Genomic DNA, 16,393 nt, shown 5'->3' on the forward strand with positions numbered 1-16,393 from the left:
CAAAAACAAAATCAAATTCTATCAAATATGAATTCCACAATGTAATTAATGAAATTAATGATGACATAAGACATAAGACGTTTATTTGTCATTTTTACATGCATGGACAAGTCAAGATGTTTTCATACAATTGTATGCGTCACATATTCAATGAATACCTAAAAAATATAAGACATAATCTGAGGTTCAATGAAATATAAAAATACAATAATACAGTGTACATGGCGAGAGATTGCAAAAAAATTAGAAAAATATAAAATATGTCTATATATAATGCTCTATGCTATTTCATTAAATAAATTATGAGGCAGATCAAAGTATTCCTTTACATTATAGAGTGGGTTACTTATTAAAAATGAATGCACTTTTCTCTTAAAAATGTTGTCATCTAAACAAATCACAGCCGTTGGTAATCGGTTATAAAGCCTAATGCCCATAACAATGTGTCCGGACCTAGTTTTTTTCTAAACGAACTTGTGGTACATTTATTTTTCAACAGTTTCTAGTGCTAAAACTATGTACATCATTTCTACAATCATAATTGTCCCTATTTTTGTGGGTAAACAATAAAAGTTGGAAAATATACAAATTTACTGTTGTCATGACGCCAAACTCATAGCGGTTTGCAGTGTGCTAATCTATCAGGCTTCATACCTATTCTAATAACCTTTTTTTGTAATAACAATACTTCCTGAATTTTACTCGAACTACCATAGAACATCAGACCATAGCTTGCTAATGATTGAAATAGTGCAAAATAGGCTGACTTAATATAATCAAAAGGTACATAATGAATTAGTCTACTGAACAAAAATATAACCCTTGAAAGACGACTTAACAGATTTTCAATATGTGGGGACCAAGATAATTGCTTATCAACTATGACTCCTAAGAACTTAACATACTCATTCGAAACTAATCTTTCAGGTACACTTCTAAGACTAAAATATTACATTTTTTGTCTTTTCATTATTTAAAAGTAATGAATTAGCAGCAAACCAGTCAGTAAAATTACTCTCTGCCACACCAACATCATCAGAAAGCTGTTCTATATCAGGTCCACATGACAAAAAGGTTGAATCATCTGCAAAAGTTGTACTGCTAATACAAAAAGAGCTGTAAAAATCCTAGCAAACGCTGAGTATGATGCCCCTTGCAGACCTCACTGAGCTATAATAATATAACTGGAGTAACCACTCTGTGTTTTAAAAACGTACCACTGTTTTTGCTGGTTTTGTTTCAGAGTTTCGTTTTGTTAGGTTGGCCGGGTGATCGGGTTGGTGGGACTTGTCAAATTAGAGAGGCAAAATCAAGATGGCGTCATCCTGTTTTGTTGATGATAGTAAACAAAAATCTGCCAACTCAACATTATGATTGCAATATATTATATATATAATATATAATATAATGGATTAGTCTATTTTACGAGCAAGAGCAACCCATTTTAACAAGATCATAAACCGATGGTCGTTATTTAATCAAATGCTATAAGGCTATTGGCCTAAACCAATATCTCCAAACCAGGAAACTTGACTAGCCTATTTTCACCACATAGCTTTAAAAGAGGTAAATAAGTTAGTATTTATTTACCATCAAACAAAAACAATTTATAATGTTTCAAAATAACTTTAAATACAGAGGTTTTAACGTGCAATAACTTAAATAAGTTTTTGATACAAGTCCCTGAAATAACGGATAACATAACCCCAAATAAATAGTATGTTTAGGTTTGAATGAATTGGAATTATTTGACAGCATCCCACCAACCGATCACACGGCCAACCTAACAACACGAAACACCAAAAACAAACCAGCCAAAACAGTGGCACGTTTTCCTCTAACGTTTAACCAGAGAGTAGTGACTCCAGTTATTATAATCTATATCTCAATGGCAGACCTCTCTTTGTAAATGAGGAAATCATGACTGTTTGTAGTTTGTATGTTTTTGTTTCAGTTGTGCATGTAAAAAATGATTTCCAGTCACTTTAGTCGTAGGAGTGATTATCATATGTACAATACCAGAACTAAAAACAATATTGATGTACCTTGTTAGGTTAAGTAAAACAAAAAGAAATTCCAGTCAAGGCTTCTTAACCACAATTCTTCTACAGCTTGGAACCAAACCAACAGAAAATTCAAAAACAATCTCCGGGCACTTTTATTTGCTTTACCACTTTATAAGACCAACGATTTCTTCGACATTCCCAAGGAGACTGTGAGAGAGTTTTTCCTATGTAGTAAGTAACAGATTGTTTTGTTGAATTGAATTGAATTGAAATTGAATTGAATTGAATTGAATTGAAAATGTCTTTATTCATATTACGGTATATACAGTGGTATACATCGAATGGCGTCATTATACTAAATTACAGCTAACAAACTAATTTCTTTACATTTCCTCCATAAGCCATAAGGTACATATTTAAAACAACAGTTGATCATCATAAACAACAAAAAGTATGGTTGTCAGAGTTCATCAAATTTATATAATGTTTTATTTGTCAAATGCAGTTTTAATTTTTTCTTAAACATGTTTACATATTTAACGTTTCTCAATTCCACAGGTAGCCGTAGTAAAAACTTAGCACCCACATTTAATGGTTTTTTATTATAAAACTCTAGCCTGTGGAAATCAATGGCAATTTGATTTCTATTTCTTGTAAAATAGGAATGGCTGTCACCTAACCTGGGAACCAGATTGTTTATACTTAGTTTTTTAGCATGAAGTGCTGTGTGAAAAACATATAAACTGTAAACAGTCATTATGCCCAAATCTGTAAAATGCTGACGAACCGAATCACCAAAATTCAAATTCATTATGATTCTTATCGCCCTTTTTTGAAGAATAAGAATTCTATCCAAATTTTGTTTTGATGTACCTCCATAGATTTCAATGCCATAACTGATTGCTGATTCAATAAGAGAAAAATAAATTGTTTTTAATGTATTTACTGAGCAAAAATTAGACATCCTATATAAAGCATACAATCCAGAGGTGACTTTGTTAACTACATGATCTATGTGGAGATTCCATGATAAATTTTCATCCAATGTTAAGCCTAAAAATTTGGTCGAAACAACTTTTTCCAAAGAGTGGTTGTTTATTTTTATTACTGGATTTACTGAATTTTTACTTCTTCCTGCATTGAACATGATAAAATTGGTTTTACTTGTATTTAATAATAGTCTGTGATTATTTAAAAAGTTATGGATACCCAATAAAGCTGAAGAAGAACTATGTTCCAAATTATTTATTGTATTGCTACTAATTTTGAAACTTGCATCATCTGCATATAGACAAAGTGTTTTTGTTGAGCCATTTTGAAAAGAATGTGGAATATCTTTTAGATAGCACAAAAACAACAGAGGTCCAAGGATAGAACCTTGCGGGACCCCATGCTGCATCTGTGCTAGCGAAGAATGACTGGTGACTGTTTGATTATTAATGGTACTTTTTATTTCAACAAATTGTTTTCTATTAACCAAGTATGAGCTAATCCAATTTAAAGTATTGCCATTGATTCCCAGGCCTTTGATTTTGTTTAAAAGAATTTTGTGTGAGACGCTATCAAAAGCTCTGCTCAGGTCCAAGAAAATACCTATTGTTTTCTCTCCTTTATCCACAGAGTCAATTACCGAATTAATGAAATCTATGCCAGCAGTAATAACTGATCTATTTGGTCTAAATCCATGTTGTTCCTTATCATGCAAACAATTGGTTTCTAGAAAATGTACTAACTGATTGTAGGCTGCTCTTTCAAAAATTTTAGAAAAGGTTGGTAATAATGATAATGGCCTATAGTTGGCTAGATTTTGTGCATCTCCTTTTTTGAGGATCGGGATTACCTTTGCAATTTTGAGTTTTGACGGAAAGATCCCACTAATAAAAGAGGAATTGATTAAGTGGACTATTGGTTTTATTAGTTGATTACTTGCTTTCTTTATCACTATCATTGGAACCTCATCATATCCAGTTGAAAGTTTATTTGGAAAAGAACTTAAAATTTTTTTAATTTCAATTTCTGTAACTGGTCTAAATTTAAAATTTTGATTTGTGAAATTATTGAAACAAGGCAGAGCATCATTGTTATTTTGACTATTTGGATCTAACTGTGGAATTATCGAACGTTCAACATAACTGGAGAAAAAATCATTAAAATGTCTACAAATTTCCTGCGGATCTTCTAATGTATGGTCGTTATATACAATTTCAATGTTGCTACACTGTTTTTTCTTATTACCAATCTCAGAGTTGAGGATCTGCCAGGTTGTTTTACTAACGTTTTTAGATTCTTCTATTTTATTTTTATAAAAATCTTTTTTTTTATTAATTAAATTCTGTTTGTAATTTTTCCTTAAAGTTTTAATTCTGTTAAACATTTGTTGATCCTTAACAACTCTGGCTTCTATACTTAACTCTACAATTTTCTGTCTATCTTGTTTTAAATCAGGTGTTATCCAACTATCATTACAATTCCTGGACCGTTTTTTAACTTTAGGAAAAACTAAATTGAAATAGTACATAAAAATGTCATGAAAAGTATCAAATTTTACATCAACACTAGCATTATATACACTAAACCAATTCTGTCTTTCTAATATCGTACCAAACAATGACAAATTGCTTTCATTAAACACTCTAGTTTCTCTTGTCACATATTTATTTTTGTGCTTAATTTTGGCTTTATTTAAGTATTCTCCAACAGAAGGATCTACAGATACCATTAGCCCATCATGGTCCGATAATTGTGTGTCAATTCCCTCGACTCTAATTGAAAGCTCATCAAAATTAGTCAAAACATTATCTAATGCGGATTCTGTAGTACAAGTTATTCGGGTAGGAAAATTAACTAAAAATCTCATATTGTACAATTGCAAAACATCATTGAGCTTTTGTCGATTTGAGTCATCCAAAACATTTATGTTAATGTCACCTACAACTAATACAAATTTGAATCTCTTAATTAATACTCTTAAACAAAAACATAATTTTTCTAAAAATACTGATACGCTAGAACTTGGAGATCGATATACTGCCATTAAAACAAAATTCAACCCAACTGTTTTGTACTCAACAACACAGCATTCAAATTCTTTTTCTAAAATTATGTTTTGAATACAATTTAAGTTTACTTTTTTATACTTCATGCTATCCTTACTTAAAACCATGACACCACCTCCAACAGATAAAACCCTTGAAAAGGAGGCATTTATACTGTAATCTTTTAAGTTGAACCTTTCTATTTCAGAATTTACCATTTTATGTTCATTTAAAACTATTATATCAGGGTTTAACTCATTAATTGTAATTTCTAGGGACTCTATTCGTGATGGCAGATGTTGAATATTAATGTGAAACAAATTTAATCCTAACCTATAATTTACTGTTGAATTAACATTACTCTGAATTGATTTGGTAAATTTACAGACATTGTGTAACCTTAAGTTATTTTTTGTGGCACAAAAAGGTCGTTTTTTTCATTTGTTGAGCCAGACAAAGAATCAGGTTTTAATTTTGATGATGATGTCTCAGGTGACATTAGGGAGACTTCGCACACAGGTAACACATTATTGCCCTTTTCACTGACACTTTCACTATCACACTGTGGTGCTGTGTCGCTGCGGCTGGTGGAAAAGGTTGAAACTTCGTTGTCATCACGCTGCTGCCTCTGGGTGGTGGGAACGGTCGACACTTCGCTGTCAACTCGCTGCCGCATCTGGGTGGTGGACTCCACCGCAATTGCTTGTTCAAGATTTCTCAGGAACTCAGAATGCAGGTGTTTGTTCTTGTACTTTTCTCTGTAGTATTCATCAGATGACACTATGATAACTGTTGCATCAGTGGACCTCTGGAATCTGACAATGTGTTTGGCAAAATGAAGAAGTGGTACCTGATCTCTTGAGCATCCTAAAGGCGAGCAAATTAAAGTTTTTAATTTATGCTTATTGAATTGATCAATGATTTGGTCAAAAGCAGCATCATAAAAAGCATACTGGTTATTTTTTGGTTTCTGAAAATATTTTAGTTTTGTTACTAGGCTAAATACATGAGCCCCATTGTCAATTGTTTGTAAAGTCAAGTTAGGTTCGCAATAATCATTAGCTGTTGGTTTACCAAACTCCTCTTTAAAGGCAACTGCTACCCCTGCACTCATATTTCTTTCGTGTGTGAAATCTGCTGATATGCAATGTGCAAAGGCTGTATTTTTCTTATTCAAGTTTTGTTTGATAATTTGTTTCATATCAGCTTCCAGTATTTTTACAGCAGCGTCCTCAGAGTTTGTTATTTTCTCAACAAGTTCCATTTTGTTTGCTGAAGTAGCCTCTTGAATCTTTTTGCACCAGTCAGTTATAGCATTAACAATTAACAACGCTACCTTTGACTTCCCTCTGTTATTAAGGTGCAGGCCGTGTGTTGTAAAATCAAATCTCTGCAGTCCATCCAAATCTATTAAAAAGAGGTTGTCAATCCTATTGCTTAGCTCTCTTAAGTAGTTGTTTAATATATACAGATCCAGGTTGACCGGGTGGTTTAGAGATTTGTCATATCTTGCTAGTACACTGCACAGAAACACTGGTCTGACTTTGCAAGTTTCCAGCAGTTTGCTCTCGAGGTCACTATAAATGCTAGTCAGGTCACATTCAAGACTGTCGTTAATGCATGTTTTGACAGTAGTTTTGTGCATGGTTTGTTTTTGGTTTTGTTTGCTGTGTGATTTTTGCATTTTAGTTTTAATTTTTATGAAAATTGTATATCGTATTTGTTCTGACGATGCCTATTGTATTTCATGCTTAATGGAAAATAATAAAAGCATTTCATTTCATTTCATTAGACTACTATATACTATGCTTGCCTAGGTATGGACGTAAGGTGTGTCACCTTGACTAATACCTCATCCTTCTCATTCGTCTTTTACCCACAAAGACAATGTGGGATTGACACTTGACAGCATCACATCACACGGTTATTTAACAAAAACATATATTTACAACTATTTACAATAACTTCCGGCAGCTCTTCTAAAGCAACTCCATTGTTTCCTATATGGACCGCGACAAATTGTGCAATAAAATATCGACTTTGGAAGTGTTTACAAATACTTCACATGTGGGGCAAGTCCAAGAAGTTTTTCTTTCTGAGATGTCATCTTAGTGGTCAATCAATAGTCATGCCTATGCACTCTCGATGGTACCAAGTCAGACATTTTCCTTCACAAAAAACAGCATCTTCCTCTTCAAACACATGCTTTTTTGCAAAGAGGACATATTTTGGATACTTTTAGAATTATTTTAGACTCTTCTTTTAGCGAATTTTCCTATAGGGAAGTAGCTATTACCGTAGGTCTCATGGTAAGACCTAGACCCGGGACCGATTTTCTTTTTCATTTTGAGGTCCCCAGAGGCCAAAAACACCATCCGTTCAGATTCATATATATATATATATTTATATATATATATATGTGTCCGTCAGCACGATAACTCGAGCAAAAATCATCCGATTTGGATGAAATTTGGTACAAACGTGTAAACGTACGTTTATTCGAACGAGTTCGCGATCCAGCATGATCGGACCATGGGAACGGGGGTTTACGGGGGGTTTTATGGGGTAAAAATAGGGTTTTCCTATTTTTGACCCAAAAAACATAAAATTTAGCAATTTCTTTCCATATGATTACATAGGTTTTGATGACTTTAGAAACATTCACACATTAACTTTCTAGATATAACCATTTCAAAAGAAAAACACATTCACAGATTTAAAATTTACCGAAAACCAACTACAACAAACAGTATCATACCTTCACATTCTAATCATCCATGGCAACATAAATTGGCAACATTTCATTCGTTAACACACAGACTTGTAAATATTCCTATGTCCACTGAAAACTTTAACAAAGAAAAAAATACTATTATATATTTGGCAGTGAAAAATGGATACAATCCATCTATAATTGAAAACATGATTAAGAAGAAATTTAAGAGAAAACTTCAAACACAAGGAACTACTTCAGGAACAGAAAACAAAAAGAGAAAAGAATTTATTTGTATACCGTACAATACCAAAATTAATAAAGCCCTAAGAAAAACTTTCAACCGTTCAAATGTAATAATCAGTTATAAAACAAAGAATAATGCTTTTCAAATGATCAATAACAAAATTTCAAAAGAAAATATAGCTAACCAAAATCAAGACAATATAAGAAAATCAGGTATTTATGAAATCAAATGTTCTAATTGTGATAAATCCTACATTGGGCAAACAAGTCGAACTTTTGAAAAACGGTTCAAAGAACATATTCAAGCATTAAAATCAGGAAACCGCACAACAATGAAATCTAATTTTGCAGAACATTTAATACAAACAGACCATGAATACAAAAGCATCCACGAAAATTTAAAAATCCTTGAATATGAAAAAGACAAATCAAAATTACATGTTAAAGAAGATTTTTACATTTACAAAAACTATAAACAACACCCAGAAAATTTACTAAACAAAATGAACATCAACAAATGCAATCCAATATTTGAAAAAATCCTGCAGTTAAATTAAGAGAGAAAATTATTATATATAGTATAAAGACCATTTAAAACAGAAGAAATCTAAAGTCATCAAAACCTATGTAATCATATGATTGTATTTATTATTTAGATAAAATGTTTATTGTATTTGTTAGATATAAAAACAACATGACTATGGCATAATCGCCGAAACTAGTAGTTGTTAAATAAAATGAATTAAAAAAAGGGTACTTAGTTTTTAATAATGCTTTTATATATCAAAATAGTAGCCCTAGTCACTACAGTTTTCTTAATATATATATATATATATATATATATTTATATCCCATATAGCACAGATGGTTGGGCCAACGTTGGCCAACTGTGGGACAGTTGGTCGATGGTTGGTTGAAGCTTCCACAACCAACCAACCGTTGTCCAACTGTATATCTCGTAGTTGGGCCAACCAATATTTACAACTATGGACTAACATTGGTTCATTGTTAATGAAATACATTAATATGAATTGCTGGGTATCATACATCAAGCCAACCGTTGTCCAACCGTTTTTCACTCCGTTGGACCAACAAAAGATACTTTTGTTGGACCAACGATGGTCCATAGTTGAGTTTACACGACTTTCATTCTCTGGGTCTAGCTTTCACAACATAATTATAATAAAATATCTGGTTTTACAATACCTTTATCAGTTCCAAAAGTTTCCAAAAGTTTTTGGAACTGATAAAGGTATTGTAAAACCAGATATTTTATATATTACAGTTCCGGGGCTACAACAATGAATTTTAATAATTATAATAATGCAAATATTTTTTAAATTAATATTCTTTAACTTATTTGCAACAATTTAAGGGGAAAGAGTAATTAATCATGTAACAGTCAATTATAATAGCATTAATAATCTAATGGTAATTAATTAATCTATATTCAAATACCAGTATCCTCTCTAACTCAAAACAAAAAAATAATAACTACTTATGATGCCTTAACAGATTAACAGAATCATATTATACTGTGTAGTATCAAAAATGTTTGAAGTATTGGGACTATTGCAACTGTCGGCTACTCTTTCACCACTTGAAAACTCTCTATATCAACAATCACAGATAGCTCAGTGGTAAGGTAAGAGGTTCATAAGTCATAGGACCCGGGTTCGAGACCCGTCTGGGCCATAACATTTTGTTCTAGCTTTTTTTCAAAATTTGTTTTTATGAACTATTTAATCAATTTACTCAACTAATAATTATGCTTTTCGTACTAAATCTTTATTATTTTGTGTGAAATAAAACGGTTGGTTGGATATCAGTTGTGTTATGGTTAGTTGGCCATCAGTATTTTTGGATGGTTGGGCCATTGTTGGACAATGGTTGGCTGGAAAACAGTTTAAAGAGGTGACATTTCTACCGTTGGCCAACTGTGTGGCTCCACAATTTACCAACGTTGGCCCAACCATCTGTGCTACATGGGATATGTGTCCGTTAGCGCGATAACTCGAGCAAAATTGATCCGATTTTGATGAAATTTGGTACAAACGTGTAATCCTACATTTATTCGAACGAGTTCGCGAACCAGCATAATCGGACCATGGGATCAGGGGTTTATGGGGGGTTTTATGGGGTAAAAATGGGTTTTTCTCATTTTTGACCCTTAAAACTTTAAATTTCTAAATTTCTCTCTACACCATTTTGAAGAGCTTAAAAAAACAAATAATTTAGTATGAAGTGTTTTTGAATGTTCATTGACTACGGAGAAAATTAAAAAAATTGTAAATTTAAAATTCCCATGTTATTCTTATGGAGAATAAATAAACTGTTCTAGTTTGCTTGTTTATGGATATATTTTAATCAAATTTGGCAATTTGGTTTATTTCATGCTAAGCTATCAATATTTCAATTGAAAAACACACCTCAACATCTTCCCCGTAGCAGCAAACCTAACTACTCACTAAAATTAATGTTATTTAAATAGGAAATAAATCTGAAAATTTATAGGGAATATTTTAGTAGAAATCAAGCCGGGTAAATGGAAATTCGCTTAGTATGCAGGTTTGCTGCGACGGGGGTATTTGAGTGTTATTATCATTATTATTAGCTTATAAAAGTAATCTGACTTCGTTTTAGATTTTTTCCTGTTCTCCATGGGGACAGTTTGTTGGTGTACGAAAATCTTTATCTTTATTTTTAATAACTACAAAACTAACTAGTTTTGTTCGGAACTGGGCATGGAAACAATGTTTTCCACTATTTATAGTACCTGTCTAAAAACGGCCGAGGAGGAAACTTTGGCAAGAACAAGTACTGTATAAGATAATATAAGTTTATAGCACAATAAGCTAAATTAATTTTGTAAATTTTCTCGCGATTGATTATAGTCGAAGAAAAATAATAATTTAGACTTTAATGAGTTTATTAACAATCCGTTTCAATCTGCCAATTTGATATATATTGTCTAGATCTCTTCTTATTTTTAGTTTAAGCGAGTGACCCTTTATTGAAAGCTAAGCACAAAAGAGCTGTTTCATCACCATACGCAAATATTTTTGAATATAAATCAAGCTCCAGCAAGCCCACCTTTTCCCATGGAATATATTATAGTATGTTGTTTTTCAATATCCATAAGCCTCAATCATTTTGGTATTTTTTTTCTCGTAAAATAGTATTTCCGGCTACCCATAGTGCTTCAAATAATACATTTTTTGACTGTCATCCGTCTTCATTTCATGTTGTCTGCCGCCATATTGAAGTATTAGTCGTGAGGGCTACTCAGCCAGATTTCTTTCTCCAATTTCTTTTACGATGGAGAATCTTTATGGAATAGGTATTACCAATCGGTATCAATTGTTTTTAAATGAAGATGAAGATCCGTTAGAAGTACTTAAGTCCCAAGAGCAAGAGAAAGAGTTGAAGAAGAAATCCAAGCTCTCGGAAAAAGAAAACAAGGGCAAGCAGCAAGAGATCAAAGGAAAACCTGCTGTTGCTTCAAGGAAAGGAATCAAAGAAACTCAGAACATTAAGTCCCAAGATCAACAACATAAAGTGAAAGATGGTAAGTGCTAAGATATATTTTAGCGAAATTAAAGTTTTGTTATAAAAATAATGAATAAGTTAAGACGTAGGCCTAGTCCGGGTCCTATCAAAGCTTTTATTGTTCTATGTTAACACTGATAATCATCGCCTGGGAGCAAGCCTAGTTTATATTTTACTAGGCTAATAGATTTTTGATTGATGCTTCATAATAGGCCGAAGGCCTATATCTTCTACTGACAATTTCTTAACACTGCAGGAATGAAATAGGAACACCATGTGGTCCCTGTTGTGTGAAACCTAGGCCTAGGCCTACCTATTTCTCATCCTCTAAAGCCCCGATAACTTTGTCTTGAGAATCTCCTGTTATGTAAGCTACTTTCAGTGGATTTTTATTCAAAATATGGATGATGTTGGCCTTTGATAGCCCTATCACTAGGTACCTTATGTGAGCTAGGCCTATCAGAAGTTACCTGTCTGGGGATAACTGTTAACCCTCCGAGTGTCCCTAGTTTTGGCCTCAATGTTTGCCTATTTTTTGCGCATTTGCAAGGTTTTATTAAAACGGATCTGAGAAGCTTAAAAACAATGTTAATTATAGGCCTACTGTTCTATATAGGCCTACCATTTTGTTTGGAAAATCACGGGCTTCAATATTATACATATAAAACATAGGCCTAATGAACATTTGTTTCTAAAAAAATTTGGAAAAAAAAAAAATAATAAGTTCGTGCTCAATGAAATTGTATAAATTATAGGCCTATAAATATTTGAAAATAGCCACTTTGTTCTAAATTTTATGAGAATTACAAATATATAACAATATAAGGAAGTAGATTTGCAAATAAATAAGTTACTTATGGGCAAAAAACAGATTTCAGTACATAACTTAGCGTTTAGCTAAGAATGCATAGCCTAACCATAGCTAGGAATCTGGCTGATAATTTACATCAATATCACTACCTACTTCTTCAGGATCATCATCAACCAGCCCTTCAAAATCATTTAAATCTTCTTACCTATAATGCATCACGTATAGGCCTATCACTACTTTTGATTTTTAACACTAAAACAATGATAAACGTAAAAATTACATCAGTCATCGGTGCGAGGTTTTAAAACCAAGCTGTTTACAAATAGGCACGTCAGCTGTCTGCTACAATTATGATCGGCTCGGGAAAAAAGCGCTTAGAGACAGACCTCGGGAGAAAGCTTAGAATCTGCCAATGAATAAAACGATACATAACTCGATCCAGTTCAATCCGATTTTGTCAGTCATAGAGCCTTCGCCGTAAACAGTGTTTGTGAGTCGAAAAATTGACACAAAACACTACACAAAGCGATTTTTCGACACATAACACTCGGAGGGTTAAAAGCAAGCCTAGGTAGGCCTATAAGCTATGCTGTGTTAAAAATATTAAGAGACCTTTCGTCAAAAGTTCTATCTATTTACAATCATGTGTTTTCCGTCAAATTTTAGGATTGTAGGCCTAAGTTTACTACTCTTCACAATCGCTATGGAATAGCCACTTTGAGTATTACTAAACTAGTTCTATCAGTCAAATTCCTTTAAGAATTACACAGGTTGACCATGTGAACTATTTTGCTTAGCTAACTCAGTCCCATCATAGCATAACTTATAACTTAGGCTAGCATTTTTTGTAGGTATATAAATTTCATTTCTGTGTTTTATAGCTTAATCCAGGAAGCCAGCAGACTTAGACCCAGGCCTACCTTTTTAAAAAAATGACAAAGTTTAAAAAAAAATTAAGACAGACCTAGCCTATAGAGCAAGGGTTTTTGTAAATTTAAATTGAACTAAGTTAGCCACACCTTCAGGAGACGAGTTAAGATGTCAGTGATAGGGCCTAGTGCTTGTCACAGCCAGATTAACCATTAGGCCCGGTTCACACAAGCGACACATCTAGCTGTTAGGCTGGGACGCAGGCATGGTGTAGTGGACCGATCACACAAGCGTACGTGTAGGCCTACGATGGAGCTTGTTTGCAAACTATCGCCACAGTCTGCTTCCTAGCTAAGTGGTCCTACAGCTAGCTAGTCCACTAGCTCTTCGGCGTAGCAGTTACTTACATGTAGCCATGTATGAGAGTGTTACACGTGCAGTCGGTCGAAGCGCTGCAGCTCGCATCCTTGCCTTAATCGATGTTTATTCATTTAGGATATGTAACGCATTCGATCTAATTGTGGACTTGTCGCTCATGTGAACTGGTGTGTCGCAGGGCCGCGGCAAATGCTAGTCACAGCTAGATGTATTGCTCGTGTGAACCCGGCCTTAGGTGCACTGCAGCTGAGCTGCTTAACACGTTCGCTGCTATGGACGTTCCGGAACGTCAAACGGGCCACGGCGCCAGGAGCTAGGAATGTTCTGGAACTTCGCCGTTCATTGTTGTTTAACGTTATCTTGGATCAGCCAGCTCGTCACGAGCGTCATATAAGGCCTATTTCTTTGCAGCTCGTGGGGATGTTCTTTTCTGACAGTAAAATATAGTTTCCCAAATCACCAGGGTCGTTTAGAACAGGGCTTTATCCCACCTCTTTCCTGCTAGATAGCGACACTACTTTGCTACAAACGTGTTAATTTGTTGTCTCCTTTGCCAGGTGATGGCACCATAGGTTGAGGATGGATTCATATTTGGAATAGTTTAAGGTTTTGTATGCACCTGGTGAGGATCTTAAGCCTAGGCTACATTTATTGGACTAGAACTCTGCTACAAACGTGTTAAATTGTTGTCTCCTTTGCCAGGTGATGGCACCATAGGTTGAGGATGGATTCATATTTGGAATAGTTTAAGGTTTTGTATGCACCTGGTGAGGATCTTAAGCCTAGGCTACATTTATTGGACTAGAACTCGGTGGGAGATGCAATACAGTATAGGCCTATTAAGCGGTGGATGGCTTGAGTGGAAATTAACAGGTTGGTATAAGTTAACTTACATCTTTCCGAGTTGCACTATCTGATCAAAGCATTCATCTGCTTTATAAGTAGGCCTAACTAGGCCTGATCCTTTATGTTGAAGGAATCTTAGGCTACCTTTCAGGAATAAAATTTTCATGTTTAAGATGTGGGAGAAATTTTTAAAATAGGAACTGGAATTTGATTGATGAATATACTTAAGAGTTCAAAGAGTATGCAAATACATTAGCGTACTTGTTGTAGATTGTATCAAATAGCCTTAAAGAGGAAATAAACAACATTAAATGCTGTTAAGCTCCACATAATATGACACCATTGTAATTTCTTGACGAAACTACAAATAAAGAATTTATTTTGATTTGATTTGATTTAACATCAATGTGAACACAACTTTTATTAATTTACAAAGTAGCAATGTAATATATAAGTTGTGTCTTGTTTTTGGTCTTATTCTTAAGCAGTAGGTCTATCTACCTAATAATATATTTCACAGGTCTAGTTATTTTTGAGTGCGGACCCTGCGGAGAGATAGTTAATTGAGTATTACAATGTGTAACACCTTTGATGCAGGCCAGGAAACTGGTTGGCTTCCACGTTTAATAGTTTTATGGAGTTGTAGTCTACATCCTCCTTGGATGCTTAGAATGCATCGCGGTATAAGTCAACACAAAGTAACACAAACATCAGGGTTTCCCCTACAAACTTAAAGTAAAATGAAAAGAACCTTGATTATTTTTATTTGAAAGTTCTTAGAATGGGCTTAGTTGAACAATGGTGAATTTTAACTTTGAAACAAAACAGTAGGTGTGTGATAAATTGTTGGGCAAATTTTTACTGTGTGTTTCAGTAATTTGTCTATACTACACAGTTCAGGGGCTACAAAATGGAAACTAAATAATCTTATATGTCATGTTTTATGATAGGGTAATGGATAGTAGGCTAGGCTAGGCAAGCTGTACTGATGTCCTGTCGTCAGGCCTTGCAAGCTGGGAAGCGAGCTGGAGTTGTTTATGTAAACATTGAGGCCTTTGCACTCAGTAGCTGTCAAGTTCAATAAGTAGACCACCTGAGGTAGGGAAAGAGGTCAGTCGGCCGGGGCAGGGTGCCTAGAGGTGTGTTGGGTGAGTACTGGTTACTTTGTCGAGGTTAGGTCTTTGCAGAGTTAGTTAGGGGAAGTTCTGTTATAGGGATTTAGTGTTAAAGAGGGAATTGTTTAAATTAAAATCCATATTTTAGCCCCTGAGCTATAACTTAACTTAACTAAAAATAGGCTTTACCTTCGTCAATCCAGCTCAAATGTTGTATCTGGTTGGTTACGGCCAGTTCGGCATTACAATGCCATCGTCATATAACGAAATTTCGGCTGAAGTAGTGTCGTAGTAGTTAGAACACATAACACACGTACGATTATTATGAATAAAATTTACAAAAACGATCAGGCCTGTCTTAGAAACTGTACTGGTAGATGTTGTTCCCGTCCGAGCAAGACACCGACTGGAGGGTTCTTATGTTGTGCCCGGTGTGGTGGCATTATCATTTGAACTTTGTACTCCTGGCTTCGGGTTCCTATTCTAATTTAAAATACTATTGAATTTAAAATGTGATTTGTGCTGTAGTTTGTCGTTTAAATTATATCATCAAAATTATTTTCGGTGTAAGCTTTGTATATTTTGTACTCTTCTAGGGTCTCCAGTCTATTGCCTTTCTTACTTGTGTGGAGTATTTCTAATCCAGTGTTCAGAGCGTTCATTATCGTGATTTTTGTGATGACTTTTGTTTGTCGACTCTAGGAAATGGATGGTGCTCTTTGTATTTGGTTTTGAATGAACGACCAGTCTTTCCTATATAGAAGCTCAGACAACTTGCACAATTAATTTTGTAAACACCTGACTTTTCACCTTTATCTGCTACG

At 34.1% G+C, this 16,393-nt stretch overlaps 1 protein-coding gene across 1 annotated transcript in view; it reads left to right on the forward strand.

Moving 5' to 3' along the window:
* Window positions 1–11,243: 11,243 nt before the first annotated feature.
* Window positions 11,244–16,393, forward strand: part of LOC128997772 (plasminogen activator inhibitor 1 RNA-binding protein-like) — an 82,779-nt gene continuing 77,629 nt past the window's right edge. Inside the window, exon 1 of the mRNA XM_054423449.1 lies at window positions 11,244–11,568. Within this exon, the coding sequence (XP_054279424.1) occupies window positions 11,319–11,568 (250 nt within the window). The 5' untranslated portion in view covers window positions 11,244–11,318. The remainder of the gene's footprint in view (window positions 11,569–16,393) is intronic.

Source organism: Macrosteles quadrilineatus, unplaced genomic scaffold (genome assembly GCF_028750875.1).
Source record: "Macrosteles quadrilineatus isolate MER2022 unplaced genomic scaffold, UCM_ALF_1.0 Scaffold_7__1_contigs__length_78375512, whole genome shotgun sequence".
Lineage (NCBI taxonomy): Eukaryota > Metazoa > Arthropoda > Insecta > Hemiptera > Cicadellidae > Macrosteles > Macrosteles quadrilineatus.